The sequence below is a fragment of the Tachyglossus aculeatus genome, chromosome 16 (genome assembly GCF_015852505.1).
Source record: "Tachyglossus aculeatus isolate mTacAcu1 chromosome 16, mTacAcu1.pri, whole genome shotgun sequence".
Classification (NCBI taxonomy): Eukaryota; Metazoa; Chordata; class Mammalia; order Monotremata; family Tachyglossidae; genus Tachyglossus; species Tachyglossus aculeatus.
The window spans coordinates 43,396,908-43,415,891 of record NC_052081.1 but is presented as its reverse complement, the minus strand read 5'-3'; the positions used below and the strand labels follow the sequence as shown (position 1 = coordinate 43,415,891).

At 47.5% G+C, this 18,984-nt stretch overlaps 1 protein-coding gene across 1 annotated transcript in view; it reads left to right on the top strand.

Annotated features, from left to right (window-relative positions):
* COL9A2 (collagen type IX alpha 2 chain) overlaps window positions 1-18,984 on the top strand; it is a 44,230-nt gene that overhangs the window by 10,700 nt on the left and 14,546 nt on the right. Inside the window, exons 3-16 of the mRNA XM_038758638.1 lie at window positions 162-217; window positions 851-868; window positions 4,198-4,272; window positions 6,822-6,857; window positions 6,967-7,029; window positions 11,597-11,650; window positions 12,309-12,344; window positions 12,435-12,458; window positions 13,160-13,213; window positions 14,898-14,951; window positions 15,529-15,576; window positions 15,732-15,788; window positions 16,857-16,910; window positions 18,097-18,150. Coding sequence (XP_038614566.1) covers window positions 162-217; window positions 851-868; window positions 4,198-4,272; window positions 6,822-6,857; window positions 6,967-7,029; window positions 11,597-11,650; window positions 12,309-12,344; window positions 12,435-12,458; window positions 13,160-13,213; window positions 14,898-14,951; window positions 15,529-15,576; window positions 15,732-15,788; window positions 16,857-16,910; window positions 18,097-18,150 — 683 coding nt within the window. The remainder of the gene's footprint in view (window positions 1-161; window positions 218-850; window positions 869-4,197; window positions 4,273-6,821; window positions 6,858-6,966; window positions 7,030-11,596; window positions 11,651-12,308; window positions 12,345-12,434; window positions 12,459-13,159; window positions 13,214-14,897; window positions 14,952-15,528; window positions 15,577-15,731; window positions 15,789-16,856; window positions 16,911-18,096; window positions 18,151-18,984) is intronic.

Sequence of the window (18,984 nt, the reverse complement as noted above, 5' to 3'; positions counted from 1 at the left end):
AGACACCTCAAACTTTTCCTCCTCCTGCAGGCTCTCTGCTTTTCCGTGGCTCAAATAGTAAGTTCTTTTCCCCCTTTCATTCTTGGATACTTTTGCAGTGGACTTAGAGGGAATTAGTTTCAAGACTCGGCTCTCCTTGCCTCCTATTCCCCTTGCTCCAGACGGGCCCTATTGGATCTTGGGTTTTGTGCTGGAAAATCTGGAGAATCATGAGAATGTGTTTCTCTACCTTAATTAAAGCCCTGCAGCTAGGTAACTGGGGCACTCTCTTCTCTCCAAAGCTAGGTGAACTCAGTTTCCAACATTCAGTTCCTCTTTTCTTCTCCCTTGCAAAACTCCTAGTGCCTTAAATAACCTCCCCAGGACTTGATTTTCCTTTTTCAAAATCTGAGTTCACCTGATTGCAATTCTGGAGCTCAGGTTTTAGAGTTCTGATTTTTCATGTCTAACGTTCACTCCTTTGGGATTGCTCCCCTTCCCTTTTCCCCCTTTCCTGCTCCATCTGAATGTCCCGATTCATTTCTCTGGAAGGTGGGACAGAGGTGAGAATGTTGTGGAATTCTTACACCCAGAAACCAGACTGAGGTGCTGCAGGGAATGGGGAAAAAGGGCTGGGGTCCCTTGCTCTTTCCACTGGATAAGGGAAAGTTGGGAACTTTCAGGATGGAAATGGGTTTTTTTTGTGTGAGTGTGTGTGGTATTTTTTGAGTGCTTACTATGTGCCATGCACTCAACTAAGCACTAGGGTAGATACAAGCTAATCAGGTTGGACACAGTCAATGTCCCACATGAGGCTCAGCTGGAATGCCACTTTTGACAAGACTGATAACTCTGCTCCTTCTTGCTGCAGGAGACCAGTGCCTTTCAGGTGTGCCAAGATGGGCATCTCCTTTTGGCACCTCTGGCCAGTGGTTCTTTTTTTCTCTCTCAGGGACTCCCTGAGAGGGTCCACAGGGTGGAACCCCCACTAGTTTACCTCTGAAGGAGAGGACTGTGGAATTAAAGGGGAGCAGTCAGTCCTGAGATGAAACGGTATTTGGTCAGAGTTGAGAAAGGACAATAGCCCTCATTCATCGTGGCTCTCTGGAAATCTCTCTCCCTCCTGTGGGGAGTCAGGGTGGTTATTTAGAAGCTGCCATCAGTTTCTGACATTGCCTTTTTCACTCAAATCACCAAGCGAATTCTCCCAGCCTTTTCCTTCTAATATGGGGCAAGGAGAAGAAACAGTCCAAGGTTGGATTTGTGCCTTGTGTGGCAGTGGAGGTGGTGGTGGTCTGGTTTTTACCTATGGTGTACAAGCTGAGATCACTCAGGTGAAGCCCAACGAGTAACTTCTCTGGGTTAGGCAAACCCATCTTGACACAATAGAGGCTGGGAGAGGAGAGGGGTGTTGGGGCACTGGAAAGAGGGGTTCAGAGACCGGGGATATTGTGGGGAAAAGAGCAGGGGGTGGGACCAAAAGAGTAGGAAGAATTTGGTGCATTTTGTTAATCAGTTATTTTGAGCGCTTACTGTGTGCAGAACACCATTGTAAGTGCTTGGGAAAGTACAATACCACATAGTTGGTAGATGTGATCACTGCTCACAAGGAGCTTATAGGGGGAAACAGATATTAAAGTAAATTACAGATAGGAGAAATAATAAAGTGTAAGGATATTTATATAAGTGCTGCAGGGCTCAATAAATACTATTAATCGGTAGTATTTATTGAACACCTGCCATGTGCAGGTTACTGTACTAAGCATCTGAAAGGCTGTAAAAGAAATGGAAGATGCATTAGACTGTGAGCCCCATGTGGGCCAGGGATTGGGTCCAGCCTGATTATTTTGTATCTATCCCAGTGTTTAAGTGCTTGACACATAACAAGCACTTAACAAATACCATCATAGTTATTTCCCTCCCTCAAGGAGTGTGTAATCTAAAGGATCTATAATAGGTAATGGGATGTAGAATAAAGTACATGTGCATACACACACTGAAAGCTATTGTATTTTCCTGAGAACATAGTAATTTATTTATATTAATCTTTGTCTCCTCCCTAGACTGCAAGCTCCTTGTGGGCAGAAAATATGTCTACCAACTCTGTTGTATTCTCCCAAGTGTTTAAAATAATGCTCTGCACACAGTAAGCGCTCAATAAATATCACTGATTCATTGAGTCCCCCTGTCCTCAAGAGGGATCAGTCTGGAAGATACCGCCTGCTTTCACAGACCAGTAAAGTTAAAACAGCATCACCTTCAAGCACAAAGACTGTGTTTGTGTGAATAGGTGTATGTTTATGCACATGCATGTGTGTACATGGGACTGGTTTCCCCTGAAACCTCTATGTTCCACAACACCTGGGTGTTGGGAAGCCTATAATAATATTCATTCATTCAATCATATTTATTGAACGCTTACTGTGTGCAAAGCACTGTACTAAGTGCTTGGGAAGTACAAGTTGGCAACGTATAGAGACGGTCCCTACCCAACAGTGGGCTCACAGTCTAGAAGGGGAAGACAGAGAACAAAACAAAACATATTAACAAAATAAAATAAATAGAATAAATAATAATAATAACAATAATACTGGTATTTGTTAAGTGCTTTCAATGTGCCAGGCACATACTAAGTGCTGGGGTGGATACAAGCAAATTGACGCAGTTTCTGTCCCCTGAGGGGCTCACAGTCTCAATCCCCATTTTGCAGGTGAGGTAACTGAGGCACAGAGAAGTGAAGTGACTCACCCAAGGTCACACAGCAGACAAGTGGCAGATCTGGGATTAGAACCCATGACCTTCTGACTCCCAGGGCTGTGCTCTATCGACTATGCCACTGTCTGAAGCAGAGGTAGACTGGCCCAGGAGAAGGAGGCCACTCTATAATGGTAGTAGGAGGTGGATCTGCTGCCTGGGAAATTGGAGCCTAGAGAAGTGACTTCTCCAGGTACATATAAAACCCAGGAGTCTTGTCACCCAGCTAACACTGAGCTATGTCTGGGACTTTGAGATCCCTTGATCCAGGAGTCTGAGGGAGCATCCACTCTGCCATGCTGCCTCTCCTTCTGGGGGGAGTGGAGGTTGCCCAGATTTCTCTGGAGACTGAGCTGAGGGGCACGCTGATGCTACAGCAGTATACGGTGATGGGAAAGGAGGGGGGAGTAAAGGAGGCAAGATCCTGAGCAGGGAAGCTGGAGATAAAGGGGAAGGGGTCCAAGCAAGAAGCTGGGAATTGGAGCCAGAATCCATATTGTAAGGACACCCAACCGTGGACCTCCCCCTATTTGACCTTCCCAAGTAGCATTGATTCTTGCTGGGATTTTCCCCCCGTTTTCATTTTTCCCCTGGAAGTTGCCAAGGAGCTGAGGGAGGTGGGAGGTAGAGAGGGTGGGGACATGGGCCTGTCTGTCTGCTATTTCCTATCATCTATAGCTTTGGGTTACCTCCTTCGAATATCTGTAAAGTCTATTACCTCTTTAAAAAAGGGGCAGAAAGGGGAGTAGAGAACCCTAGGGGATAGGGGAGGGAAATGACTGTATGTCTCCCATTCAGTCCCCCAGAGAGCTAAAGACTGAGGGGAGCAGGCACAGGCTGGGCTCCTGATAGTCACCCAGGGAGCTAAAGACTGAGAGGAGTGGACCCAGGTTGTGCCTCTCTCCTGATAGAGGTCCCTAGGGAGTTAAAGACTGGGGGGATCAGGCACAAGATGTGCTTTTCTCCAGATAGAGCTGCCCAGGGAGCTAAAGACTTAGTACAGTGCTCTGCACACAGTAAGCGCTGAATAAATACGATTGAATGAATGAATAAAGATGGAGGGGAGTGGGCATAGGCTGTGCCTCTGTCCTGATAGAGTAGCCCAGAGAGTTAAAGCCTGAGGAGAGTGTGTGCAGGCTGTGTCTTCCTCCTTCTAGAGCCCCCCAGGGAGCGCAAGACTGAGGGGAGTAGGCCCAGGCTGTGCCTCTCTCCAGTTAGAGCCCCCCAGGGAGAGCAAGACTGAGGGTAGTAGGCCCAGGCTGTGCCTCTCTCCAGTTAGAGCCCCCCAGGGAGAGCAAGACTGAGGGTAGTAGGCCCAGGCTGTGCCTCTCTCCAGTTAGAGCTGGCCAACCCAGCCCAGACCCCTGCTAGGCCAGACGTAGGGCTGTTCAGGCCAAGAGCTGGACCAGGCCAAGGGGTTCTCCAGTTCTCAGCCCCACTGACATCCGTTGCTTGTCTTTGCAGAGGGGCCCGCCAGGCGAACCAGGCCCACCCGGTCCCCCGGGCCCGCCAGGAGTGCCCGGATCCGACGGCATTGACGTGAGTATGAAAGCCGGGGAGAGGGAGGGGGAAGCTGGAGAATAAAGAGGGACATTGTCCGAGCACATTAAGAGGGGGAGCAGGACCGCAGTTCCCGATTTCAGGCAGCAGGGGGCGCCAGCAAACAGCCCAAGCCTGGGCTCCGGCTACACAGATCGTGTTTCTAACCCAGATGCTTGAAGAGGCAGTTAGAGCTGTGAAACACACACATACACTCACACTTCTCAACAAGGAGCTGTTATTCGGTGTGCACTAACCCACAGTAGAGGCCCTATAAATTCACCCTCCCGGCGCCCCCGGCCAACCACATAATTAACCCTCCCATCTCTGGTTCAGCCTGGGCCTTCTTCCGGAGAGATCCACTTTTAATAATAATAATAATAATGGTGGTACTTGTTCAGGTCTTTCTGTGTGCCATGCACTGTAAAAAGATCAGACAGAGCCCCTGTCCCACAGTCTAATGGGGAGGGAGAGCAGGTATAATAATAATAATGGTGTTTGTTAAGCGCATACTATGTGCGAAGCACTGGTCTAAGCCCTGGGTGTGTGTGTGGGGGGGGGGGGGGTACAAGGTGATCAGGTTGTCCCACGTAGGGCTCACAGTCTTAATCCCCATTTTACAGATGAGGTAATTGAGGCATAGAGAAGTTAAGTGACGTGCCCAAAGTCACACAGCTGACAAGTGGCGGAGCCAGAAGTAGAACCCATGACCTCTGGCTCCCAAGCCCGGACTCTTTCCACTGAGCCATGCTGGGTATCTTATCTCCATTTTTTCAGATGAGACTGAGGCATACAAAAAAAATCAAGTGACTTGCCTTAGGCCATACAGCAGGCAAGTAGCAGAGCAGAGATTGGAACCCAGATCTTTTGACTCCCAGGTCCCCCTCCTCCTCCTCCCCCTCCCCATCCCCCCCACCTTACCTCCTTCCCTTCCCCACAGCACCTGTACATATGTATATATGTTTGTATGTATTTATTACTCTATTTTATTTGTACATATTCTATTTATTTTGTTAATATGTTTTGTTTTGTTGTCTGTCTCCCCCTTCTAGACTGTGAGCCCGCTGTTGGGTAGGGACCGTCTCTATATGTTGCCAACTTGTACTTCTCAAGCGCTTAGTACAGTACTCTGCACACAGAAAGCACTCAATAAATACGATTGAATGAATGAAGGTCAGGACTCTTTCCATTAGGCCATGCTGCTTCTCAGAGGAGTCCTGAGTGCAGCAGCCTCTAGCCTGCTGTACTGGTGACCAAGGATATATTCTGTGATCCCATTTCCCCTTCCACCAATTTTAAAAGATACCATACAGATCAATCAGTGGTATTTATTGAGTGCTTACTGTGTGCAGAGCACTGTACTAAGCACTGGGGGATTACAGTTCAATAGAATCAGTTTGAAGTTGTCCAGCATTTTAAGGATTAAAAACTCTGTGGTTGGCTGAGATCCTTGAATCTGGGAGTTGAGGCTGAAGTCTGGGTAGAGGACAGAGGGCTATTCAGTGGCTGTGGCAGGGTGGAAAGAGGAGAGACAGGCAAGATTATTATTATGGTATTTTGTTAAATGCTTACCTACATGTCAAGTACTATTCTAAACACTGGGGTAGATACAAGTTAATCAGGTTGAACACAGTCCCTGTCCTACACTCTAAGTAGGAGGGAGAAACGGTATTGAATCCCTATTTTATAGATGAGGAAACTGAGGCACAGATAAGTGATTTGCCCAAGGTCACACAACAGACAAAATGGCAGAGCAGGGATTAGAACCCAGGTCCTCTGACTCTCAGGCCCAAGCTCTTTCTGCTAGGGCACACTGCCCCCAGATGTGGGGTCTCAGGAGCTGCACGGAGATCCCCTCAGGGCCTGAGTGAGCTCTTCCAATCAATCAATCAATCGTATTTATTGAGCGCTTACTGTGTGCAGAGCACTGTACTAAGCGCTTGGGAAGTACAAGTTGGCAACATGTAGAGACAGTCCCTACCCAACAGTGGGCTCACAGTCTAAAAGGGGGAGACAGAGAACAAAACCAAACCTATTAACAAAATAAAATAAATAGAATAGATATGTACAAGTAAAATAAATAAATAAATAGAGTAATAAATATGTACAAACATATACATATATACAGGTGCTGTGGGGAAGGGAAGGAGGTAAGATGGGGGGGATGAAGAGGGGGACGAGGGGGAGAGGAAGGAAGGGGCTCAGTCTGGGAAGGCCTCCTGGGGGAGGTGAGCTGTCAGTAGCTCTCAGCTCTCACTTTTCTAATTGCTGGAGTAGATATAAGTTAATCATGTTGGACCCAGTTCCTGTCCCACATAGGGCTCACAGTCTTAATCCCTATTTTACAGATGAGGGAACTGAGGCATAGAGAAGTAAAGTGATCACTGCCACGTTGCAGGGATGGGGTATAAAGTGGGGATGCTCTCAACACTTAATCACTGGGGAGTTTCCTGATTCTTTTTCAGGGTTTGCCTCCTTTGGTTTTAGGCATCCTGCATGTGTACAGCTCAACCTCTGTTAATGCAAAGCAATATCTTCATCTTTTCTAGGGTGACAAGGGCCCCCCAGGCAAAGCTGGTTCCCCGGTGAGTGCACCCCTTCCCCTAAACGTCTGGCCCTCGGGATTTCCAGATGTCTTCCTTCTTCAAGCCCTTAACTCCCCCCACCCCGACCCCCCCATCACCTGTTTTCCAGGGGACGAAAGGTGAACCGGGGAAACCGGGACCAGACGGGGCAGCGGGGAAGCCTGGGATTGATGTGAGTACCAGCTGATGGGCTTTCTCTTTGGGCTGGACTGGGGCTGGATGGGAGAGAGGGACTGGAACCTGAAGTCTGAGAAAGTGTGTGGGTGGAAATCGAGGCTGGTAGTGGCAGCTGCAGGCCTGAAGGGAAGGTTGGGTGTGGGGGCGGGGAGGAGTGTCTGGTAATAATAAAATAATAATAATAATAATAATAATGATGATGGTATTTGTTAAGCACTTGTTATGTTTCCAGCACTTTTCTAAATGCTGGAGTAGATATAAGTTAACCGTGTTGGACCCAGTTCCTGTCCCACATAGGGCTCACAGTCTTAATCCCTATTTTACAGATGAGGGAACTGAGGCATAGAGAAGTAAAGTGAGTTGCCCAATGTCACACAACCGATACGTGGCAAAGCTGGGATTAGAACACAAATCCTCCTACCAGGCTTGTGCTCAATCCACTAGACTATGCTGCTTTCTCTCAATTTTTAATACCCCTATCATTTATTCAGTTGTATTTGAGTGCTTACTGTGTGCAGAGCACTGTGCTAAGCGCTTGGAAAGTACAATTCAGCAACAGAGACAATCCCTGCCCACAGTGGGCTCACAGTCTAGAAGGGGGAGACAGACAAAAAAAGCAGGAGCTGCTTCTGTGGCCTAGTGGAAAGGCTAGATACCAGGAAGAACTCAAGGTTAGGGGATGATGGAATAGGTTATCTAGAGAAATTAGGCAATCTCCTTCTCTGGCGATCTATACCTGTGGCAGGCGGAGGGATCTATTTGATGACCCTTTGAAACCCCATCCAAGAGAGGATCCCATAAGGCTGAGCACTAATAGATGGTATTCTATGCAAGACCAGCTGAGAGATTTTATCTCTTTTGTCTAAGTGCATTACCACCGGGAGGAACAGCAACACCTGTTGAAACTGCCCCACTTCTGTCTAAGGTTGACCCAGGTGGTCATAGATCACGATTCATTGCAAGGAACTCGAGAAGGAGGGGCTGGATTTACATCCCCAAGGAAACCCCTGTCCCCCATTCATTCATTCAATCATATTTATTGAGCGCTTACTGTGTGCACAGCACTGTACTAAGCTCTTGAAAAGTACAATTTGGCAAGAGATAGAGACAGTTCTTACCCAACAACGGGCTTACAGTCTAGAAGGGGGAGACAGACAGCAAAACAAAACAATAACATCAATAACATCAAAATAGATAAATAGAATTATAGATATATACACATCATTAATAAAATAAACAGAATAATAAACATACAAATATACACAAGTGCTGTGGGGCAGAGAAGGGGATACTGCAGAGAGGGAGTAGGGGCGATGGGGAGGGGAGGAGGAACAAAGGAAAAGGGTGGCTCAGTTTGTAAAGGCCTCCTGGAGGAGGTGAGCTCTCAGTAGGGCTTTGAAGGGGGGAAGAGAGCTAATTTGGCGGATGTGAGGAGGGAGGGCATTCCAGGCCAGAGGTAGGATGTGGGCCAGGGGTCGATGGCGGGACAGGCAAGAACAAGGCACAGTGAAGAGGTGAGCGGCAGAGGAGTGGAGGGTGCGGGCTGGGCTGGGCTTCCACCCCGAGATTGATCTTGAGTATGTGCTTATTTTTCTCCCCAACATTTCCTATTAATCAGTGGTATTTTACTGAGTGCTTACTCTATGCAGAGCACCATACTTAGTGCTTGGGAGAGGACGATACTACCTCCATTTTGGCTCATTTACCCATCCCGGGCCAGGGAGTCTTTCGGGAATCCCTTTGACTTGAGTGTGGAGGGGTGCAGGGCAAGGCACTGGGCATCAGTGAGCAGTTCTTTGGACTTGCCAGGCTGAGCCTGCCACCACCGCTTGCCAAAATCTAGAATTCCATTCCATCTCCTTTTTCTCCAGTTACTGGTCACTTAGTAGGCAGTGTGGCCTAAGGGAAAGAGCATGGGACCGGAAGTCAGGAGACTCAGATTCAATTCTTTGCTCTGCCATTGACTTACTTTGGGTCCATGGCCTAGTCATTTAAACTTTCTCGGCCTCAGTTTCCTCATTTGTACCATGGGGATAATATAGATGGTAAGCACTGAATGGATCAGGGACTGTCCAGTTTCATACTCTTGTATCTATCTACCCTAGCACTTAGCACATAGTAAAGGCTTAATAAGGGCCATAGCTGCTATTATTATTATTATTATTATTATTATTGTTTATGTGACATAAACATTCCCATAAGTCTCCTGCTGGCCAACTGGTGGCATGGGGTGGGGCCAGCTCTGTGCCTGAACACAAGCGTTGCAATTAAATTCTGCGGGACGTGACTTGCTCCACGCTGGGCTTCCATGGTCAGTTACTACACTGATGCAGATGGTAGCAGACTCTCCTATTTGGAAAACAGGGAGTGTGGGAGGGGTTTAACCAGATTCATTGCCCCTACTCTGTTATCATGAGCTGGGGGCTCAGCCCCCCAGAACAATCGCAATTGTGGTATTTCTCAATTAGTGTATTTATTAAACACCTACTATGTGAAAATCACTGTGCTACACTCTGGGGTAGACACAAGATAATCAGATAATAATAATAATGTTGGTATTTGTTAAGCACTTACTATGTGCCAAACACTGTTCTAAGCGCTGGGGTAGATACAAGGTAATCAGGTTGTCCCACGTGGGGCTCCGAGTCTTCATTCTCATTTTATAGATGAGGTAACTAAGCACAATGAAGTGACTTGCCCAAAGTCACACATCTGACAAGTGGAGGAGTGAGAATTAGAACCCATGACCTCTGACTCTCAAGCCCGGGCTCTTTCCACTAAGCCATGCTGCTTCTCATACACAGATCAGACACAGCTCCTGTGAAAGGGAGATATGTTGGGCATTGGGGGTGGTGGTAGTGAACAGGTGTCATCCTTGTTTTACAGATGAGGAAACTGAGGTAAAGAGAGGTTAAGTAACATATTTAAGGTCACTGTGCATTGCACCCAGTGGGTGCTCAATAAATACTATTACTAATCAATCATATTTACTGAGCACGTACTGTATGCAGAGCACTGTACAAAGTGCTTAGGAGACTACAGTATAACAGAGTTGGTAGGCATGTTTCCTGCCCACAAGGAGATAATAGTCTACTACTATTAATATTATTACTTCAACTGTAATCACTACTGCTGCTACTACTACTACTGCTGCTACTATGACTATTAAACTGGGATTAGAAGCTGGGTCTCAGAACAGAGACCTTCTCTACTGGAGCACTTCTAGAGGTGGGAGAAGGTGCCTGGGAGGGAAGGAGGAGGAAGAGGAGCTGCATTCCCACAATTTGGGACCAGGATTCTCCTTGGGGATATCTCCAGTTGTGGAGGGACCAGGGGGTTGGGCCCCAGTGTCATAGTTTCTCCTGGCTTTGTCTGGCTGAAGATGAGCTGGTGAGGGATTTGGGGTGAAAGATCACAATGGCCAGAGGGGCCACCTAGTTTGAGAACCCCAAAGGGCAGCCCCACAGCATTTTTGTACATATCCATAATTAATTTATATTAACGTCCATCTCCCCCTCTAGACTGTAAGCTCATTGTCGACAGGGAATGTGTCTGTTGTTGTACTCTCCTAAGCACATAGTACGGTGCCCTGCACACAGTAAGCACTCAATAAATACAATTGATTGGGAAGCTAGAGGAAGGAGCAGCCAAGGTGGAGAGTGAGAGAACCCAGTTTCTCTCCATGGTGGGACAACAACTGGGATTCACTCTTAAGAGGGCAAGAAAAAACAAGGGGCTGCAGGGCCAAATGCTTTAGAGATGGTTGTCAATTTTTTCCATGTTATTTCTTAAACGCTTACTATGTGTCAAACATCATTGTAAGCAATGGGGTAGATACAAGTTAATTATGTTGGACACTGTCCCTGTCCCTCATGGGGCTTGTCAGTCTAAGCAGGAGGGAGAACAGAAGAACTGAATGAATGAATGAGTCGCTGGTATTTATTGAGTGCTTACTGTGTTCAAAGTATTGTGCTAAGCGTTTGGGAGAGTACAGTACAACTGAAGCAGAGAGAAGTTTAGTGACTTGCCCAAGGTCACACAGGAAGCAATTGGCAGAGTCGGGATTAGAACCCAGGTCTTCTGACTCCAAGTCCTGGGCTCTTTCCTCTAGGCCATACAGCTTCATTTCAAGGTATAAATTTGTTCTTTAAAAAGACCACCCAGATGTGGTCTCCAGGTTAGTGTCCTAGAGGGTTACCCCAGCCTTCTCAGGCTGCATGTAACAGGTGGACAATTACGGTAGTAGGCTATGGCTCCTCTAGAGTGGTGGTTTTGGCTGGGTCAGTGGGTTGAAGGGTAACTGTGTGTTTTCCATCTTTCTGAGAAGCAGCATGGTCTAGTGAAAAGAGCTTGGGATGAGAGCTTGGGTTCTTTTACTGGCTCCACCACTTGCCTTCTCTAGGCCTCAATTCCCTCATCTGCAAAGTAGAGACTCAATACCTGTTCTCCGTTCTACTTAGCTCTATGTGGGACCTGATTATCATTTATCTACCCCAGTGCTTGGTACAGTGCTTGGCACATAGTAAGTGCTTAACAAATTCCACAACTTTTTTTTCCTCCAGGGGTTAACTGGACCCAAGGGAGAGCCAGGGCCTTTTGGAGTCCCAGGGGTCAAGGTAAGTGGGATGGACTGGTCCCATGATATTCTTTTCTCTGCCCAGAGCTGGGGACATAGATAATCAGGGGAAAGGTTGCCCGGAGGAGGGAGGAGAGAGGAATTTCGGCCAGTGGAAAAAATGACTTTTTGTTTTTTGAGACCATTAACAGGTGGTGCCTGGGAGTAACTGACCCAGCTTCCAGGCTCTGCCTCCTAGCCCAACCCAGTAGGGACTGGAGCACTGGGACACTGAGGGAGAGGAGTAGGGTCTGGAGCACTGGGCACTGAGGGAGAGCAGCAGGGGCTGGAGCACTGGGTCCATGAAGGAGAAGAATGGGCTGGAGCACTGGGATAGTTAGGGAGAGGAGCTGGAGCACTGGGGCACTGAGGAAGAGGAGCAGAGGCTGGAGTACTAGGCACTGAGGATGAGGAGTGGGGCCTGAAACATTGGAGCGCTGGGGAAAGAATAGCTAGAGCACTAAGTGGGGAAAAGCAAGGTCTGAGAGGGGGATTGGAAAGAAAGAAATCTTTGCAGACCTGATTCTTGGGCGCTTGACATGATTAACATCAAATCCGATTCATAGCAACATTCAAATGATCCTTGATGACTTTTGAGCCCATGGTGTTTTCCAGTGGCCCTGCAGCCAATCGCTGACTCTCTGTCTTTATGCTTTCAGGGCCAGCCTGGCCTCCCTGGTCCCCCGGGTCTGCCGGTGAGTATTTGACTTTGTAGTTCCTGGGGTCCCAGGTTGGGAGTTGAGATTGGAGAGTTTCAGTGTCTTTTTGTCTCCTTTCCTTTTCAGGGCCCCAGCTTTGCAGGACCTTCTGTAAGTCTTTTCCCTTCCTGGTTCCCTGTCCTTGGGCAGACTGGGAAAAGTGGTGGGTGGACTGGGGCTTAAAGACTAGGAATCTAGTAATGCTGAGACAGCATAGCCTAGGTGGAAAGAGTCAGGCAACCTGGGTCCTAGTTCCAGCTCTGCCACTGCCTTGCTGTGAGACCTTGAGCAAATCATTTAACCTTTTTGACCCTCAATTTTCTCATCTGTAAAATGATGAGTTCCTCCTGCTCTTCCTCCCTCTTAGATTATGAGATCCAGGGTTAGGGATCTAGTGGAAAGAACATGGGCTTCGGAGTTAGAAGACCTGGCTTCTAATCCCAGCCCTGCCAATTGCTTGCTATGTGACCTTGGACAAGTCACTTGACTTCTTTGTGCCTGAGTTTCCTCATCTGTAGAAAATGGAGATTAAAGACCTGTTCTCTCTCCCTCTTAGACTGTGAGCCCCAGGGGGGACAGGGACTGTGTCCAACCTGATAAACTCGTATCTTTCCCAGCACATAGTAAGTGCTTAATACTATTATTATTATTATGAGGACTGTGAAGATTCCTGGAGGAAGGAAGACACTGGCTACACTTAATTAATCTTCAATTCAGAAAGCTGAGGCTTTGGGGAAGGAGGAAATGGACAGGAGTCAGTGGAAGGTGGGTTCTACCTCGGTCTTAAATGTGCATCATCTCTGCTTCCCAAGGGACTGCCAGGGCCCGTTGGAATTCCTGGAGAGATCGGCATTCCAGGGCCTAAGGTGAGTGTCGAAGATGACTACTCTGCTCCATCGCAGGCATCCTGTTGTATTTCTCCTGTCTCTCCCTCAAACCTCAGGAAACGGTCCTTTCCTGCTCCACCACAGGGTCAGAGATGGAGTTTCCTGCAGGGAGGTGGTTGTAGTTGAGCCCCAGAGGACAAACAGGGGCTGGCTACTTTGCATTTCACATGTCATGAAAGGAGTTGGGAGTTCTTCACCCAGAGAAGAGAAGGCTGAGGAGTGACATTAACTTTTAGAAGGTTGAGAATGAGGAGGATGCTGACCAGATGTTCTCTATTTATGATCAGGAGTGAAGGAGGAAATGGTCTTAAACTGAAGCATGAGAGAGTTGTTAGTCCTAGGAAAGAACTTCCAAACTCTCAAGGGAATTAAACATTGGATAGGGCTCTGTGGGGAGGCTGAAGTGTTTAATGTGACACATATCAGACCTGGGTGGTTTAGACACTCACCTGACTGGAGGCAGGGGGCTGGACTAGATGGCCTCTTGAGGGCCTTTCCAGCTCAGAGATTCTAGAATCATAATGAAGAATTATCTCCCTTTTACAACGAAGAGCATGGTGAACAGTGGGGAAAGGTTATAGTCCTGTAGATTCTGAAGAAGATCCTATAAGAACTATAGGTTCCAGTTTGTCCTGGCATTTGGGAATTCTTTGGGCTTCCCATACAGACTTTGAAATATCCCAGAATCCTGGAAAATGCCCCCCAGTTCCAAGCATTATTATGAACACCCTTGAAGCCCAAGCAATGAGTGTAAACCCCTTAAGTGCAGGGATTGTCTTTTATGCCTATTGTATATTCTCAAGGTCTAAGGCAGAGCTCTGCATATGATAGGCACTCTATAAACTCTGAATTTATTGAGTGCCTTTCATTTTCAGAGCACTGTACCAAGTGCTTGGGAGGGTACTGTAAAGTTAGTAGATACATTCCATGTCCCCTCAAAACTTATGGTGTAGAACTGGGGACAAGACACAAATAATTTACAGATAGAAGAGAAGAAAGGAAAAATAATGAAACAGAGCATTTCCAGTAACACAGCCCCCGCTCTATTTTGGATCACCCTGTGTGTTGGGAATATAGGAGATGGAAACTGGAGTCAGGGTGGTGAGTCCATGGTACCAGAGCCTGAGAATCTCCAGGTGGAAGCCTTTCCCTGAACCAAGGAGCAACAGTCTTACGTTGGGCTTTCCCTTTTGTGATAAACTCGAGAACAAAAGCTAGAAGTCCCTCATAGCTCTAAAGGGTTAAGAAGCCTCCGGGCTGAGGTTTCTGTATCTTGCATTATGCAAGGCTCCAGCATCACCAATATCATCATCATCATGAGAAGCAGAGTGACTTAAGGAAAAGATCAAGGGCCTAGGAGTCAGAGATTTTGTTCAGTCATTTTTATTGAGCAGTTACTGTGTGCAGAGCACTGTATTAAGAGCTTGGAAAGAATTGCTCCCAATGTGGGGTGCGAGCTCACGATGCTGAGATTTAGAGTCTAATTTTACCGAGCTAGTCAGATACACTAACTTGTATCTTCCCCAGCACTTAGAACAGTACTTGACAAATACCATAATTATTATCATCAGCATCATCATCAACTGGAGTTTATGATTCCTCTTGGGAAGGAGGGGAGCCTTTGGGTCCCCAGAGTTTAACTGGATACTGCTTCTGGTTTCAGGGGGATCCTGGACCTGAGGGGCCGTCGGGCCCTCCTGGCCCCCCAGGAAAGCCGGTGAATTTTCTCTTTTTGTTTTGGGACCTTGTTGGGTGGAGACTGTGGAGTCCTCTCTCACCCCGGAACTTCTTCCATAGCCAAGCCGAAGGCCAGGATTTTCCTTTGCCTCTCTGAGGTGGAGAGACCCCTGGCCCGATAGGTGGTAGAGCAAGTAGGGACCCTGCTTGCCTGACTTAGCTCACCCGATATGCAAGAAGAGGAGCAGCTTTCCCTTGCTGGCCCTGTTTTGTTGCCATGGTGACTGGCAGGCGATCCATTTCTGGACACATGGTGTCACTGCCTCCCCATCTCTGCTGCAAGGTGCAGCAATACTGTTCCCCCAGCTCCTCTTGAAGTGCTTCTTCAGACCCGCCCCCTCCCACACCCGCAGGTCTGTCTACACATGCTGAAAATTTGAGGGCTAAAAATATCTGCAACTTTCCAGATATTTCAGTCTGATCCCTCCCAGTGAAACGCCTTCTGTCTCTGAGTCCCAGGTGTCTTTGAGAGACCTTAAATGAACCAGGAGTGGAAACCGAACTGTGAAGAGCCCTTTCCCCTCCTTCCTTTCTCCTGATCAGGTCTTCTCTTCCAGGGAAAGCCCGGGACCATCCAGGGGTTGGAGGGCAGTGCCGATTTCTTGGTAAGGACCTCAGCCACGTGGGGGCTTGAGCACATTATAGGAGAGCTAACCATTCTGTACCTGTGGGGTTTGGGCAGTGCCAGGTCCAGGCCTACCCCTGTTCAAAAAGTGAGGGGCCCAGGAATTTTCTCACAGAAGTGGTGTTTGTGTTACAGTGTCCAACCAACTGTCCAGCTGGCGTGAAGGGACCTCAGGGACTGCAAGGGGTGAAAGTAAGTCACCTGTGCTCACCAGGGTCTTCTGGGCTTGGGCGAGTGGTCTTGCTGGGAAACTGGGCTTGATAAATCAAGAATCAGTAATCATTCCCCCTCTGAGCCTAGGGTGGTGATTCCTTCAACAGAGAAGCAGCACAGCCCAGTGTAAAGAGCTCAGACCTGGGCTTCAGAGGACCTGGGGTCTCATCCCAGCTCTGCCACTCTTTTTCTGCGTGACCTTGGGCAAGTCACTTCTCTGGGCCTCAACTTCCTCATCAGCAAAATGGGGATTAAATAATATTCTCAGTCCTATTTAGTGAGCCCCATGTTTGGACAAGGACTGTGTCTGACCTGATTAACTTGTGTCTACCAAAATGCTTACAACAGTGCTTGAAACATATTAAGCACTTCACAAATGCCATGGTTATTAACAGAAGGAACTCTCAGGGGCATACCCAGGGTAAGGGCTGGCTTTTGAGATCTGGCCCAAAGGTAAACAAGGTTCCTCTCTATTCCCTACCATGGGGCCACCCTGTGGTCTCTGTTGTATTGTACTCTCCCAAACACCTAGAACAGTGCTTTGCACATAGTAAGTGCTCAGTAAATTCCACTGATTGAATGATTAACCCTTGAGGATGTGACCGATGGCATTATATAGGTACCTTCTCTGTCTGTGGTTTGCCCATTCCCCTTCTCCAAGAACCAGTCAGAATATGGATTCCTTAGAGACTACAGGCCCAGAGGTTATGGATCTGGTCTGTGCTTCAGTTCCCTTATCTGTAAAATGGGGATTAAGACTGTGAGCCCCACGTAGGACAACCTTAATTACCTTGTATCCCTCCAGTGCTTAGAACAGTGCTTGGCACATAGTAAGCACTTAACAAATGCCAACATTATTATTATTTTTATCTGGTTTGGGCTGGGTTGCTTGTGACCTTACCATCTCCACATCTCCTCACTCCTGCCTCGACTCTTCACGGCTCCAATGTGATGTCTGTTGGGGCAAAGGGAAAGGGTAACTGAAATAGATGGATATGTCTGCTTGGGAATTGGGGCCGGTCTTAATTCTTTGCTCTTTCCCTCTAGGGACACAGAGGACGCACTGGGCCCCTCGGGGAGCCTGGACGGCAAGGGAGACTGGTGAGTCAAGCCAGAGTGGACGTCTGGCCTGAAAGGCGGGCTCTTGGCATCTTCATCTCTGGGAAGCTGTTGCCTGGTGGCAAGGGTGGGGAATGAACCCAGCTGGGGTGGGATGAGGGGGCAGAGAAACCCAGAGAAAGGGAAATGGATGTGGATGAAAAGCTAGTGGTTTTTCCTGGTTCAGCGTGGACAGTCCTGGATTTTAGCCAACTTCCCTAGGTAATTTCAGAAAAACACACAAATATCTAGGAACTTAGGCCTCTCTTGTTTAAACTGTTCCTTCTACCTCACACTGGCTGATGTGGTTCATTTTAAATGGTTGGAATTCCACACTGGGCTTGACCACACCCAATAAAAGCTTGCTTTAGACCTTTTGGCATTCTGGGCTCATAGTATGACCATCCTAGATTACTGGGGAACTTTAACCCCAAACTTGTCCCCACAATTCTCCACTATCAAAGTTGCCAAGAAGGAAAGAAAAGGCACACAAGCTAGAGATGATGTCTCAATGTCATCATCATCAATCGTATTTATTGAGCGCTTACTATGTGCAGAGCACTGTACTAAGCACTTGGGAAGTACAAATTGGCAACATATAGAGACAGTCCCTACCCAACAGTGGGCTCACAGTCTGTCATGATTTTTCACCCCAAACCACACTTGGGTTGGGGGGGCTACTTTTAATAATAAAAATAATGTGGTCAGCTTCAATAGAGAAAATGGACAAGGCATAGAAGGGGAAGTTAGTGATGAGCTGAATTAAATGTACTTTATGGAGTTGCCACTCCTTCCTTCAGCACATATTTTGTTCCTGGGGAGCTCTGGTTATTTGAGGGTCATCTTCTTGCCCCCCGCCTGACCCCCACCACCCCATTTAGAGAACCAGAATGCCAGGGCAGAGGTAGGAGTAGATGGTTGGATTTGAAGAAGCTGTAAGGTCTTGTGGAAATTCCACCCTATTTCCATCAATCACCTGCTATGCTAAACTTCTCAGGGCTTTTGTTTCCTCATCTCTATAATGGGGAGAGCAGTCTCTACTTTCACAGAGATGTGAAGATAAATGAAACAACTGTTGCCAAAGTTTGAGAAGTAAGGGCACAATATTAAGTCAAGGTGGATTGCTATTGTGGGTATCTCTGGACTCAGTGTTCTTGAGTTAATGTTTTATTCTTCTGCTTCCCTTCAGGGTCCTAAAGGAGATGTTGGCCCCTCTGGAGAACAAGGCATCCCCGGCCCTCCAGTAATGTATTTATTTCCCTTTGTTTTTTTTCTGCTTTGCATCTCCTTCTCGGGCAATCCTTGGCAGCCTGGTGGGCTCCCCAAAATCCTAATGCTCCCCTTACCAGAGAATGGACTTCCTAGGGTCTACTCTTTGCTGCGTCCCCCAGCTTGTGTATATGTATGAGTGTGTATGTGTGTGCTGGGAGGGCTGTTGGTTTCCCTATTCAGTCATCATGGGGTCTGTGTTACTATGAACAAGCCACTGTACCTCTCTGGACTTCAGTTTTCTCATTTGCAAAATGGAGAAATGAATTCCAGCCCCTCTCCTGTGCCTCCCAGAGCCCTCTGAGGTTAAATGAGATAATTGTATTAAAGGAGCTTGGAATATGTGGCCCAAAGGTGGTTTTTATCTGTCTGTCTGTCTGTCTGTCTGTCTCTCTCTCTCTCTCTCTCTCTCTCTCTGTATATATATATATATACACACATATGTGTATATATATATATATATACACACACACACACGCACACACACATACACACACATACCTTCGGTTTTGTGTTGAGATGAAAGTGGAAAGGAACAATTATTTCAGAGCCTCAGGGGGTGGGTGGGGATAGATACAGTTGTTCCAGGCAGGGAGCTGGCACTGCTACCTGGGAACCAGCCCTGAGTTCCCTGGGGGAATCAGACAAAATCGGAGGTGTTCCTTTGGGTGGGCAGAGTTATTGACAGTTACTGACGTTGATGATTGGCACCACCCCTGGGCAAGAGAACCAGGAGCCGATGTGACTCAGAGCTCAACATTCTGGAAGCCAGACAGTGGGGTGGGCTGAAGCTGCTCTGCACATCCTT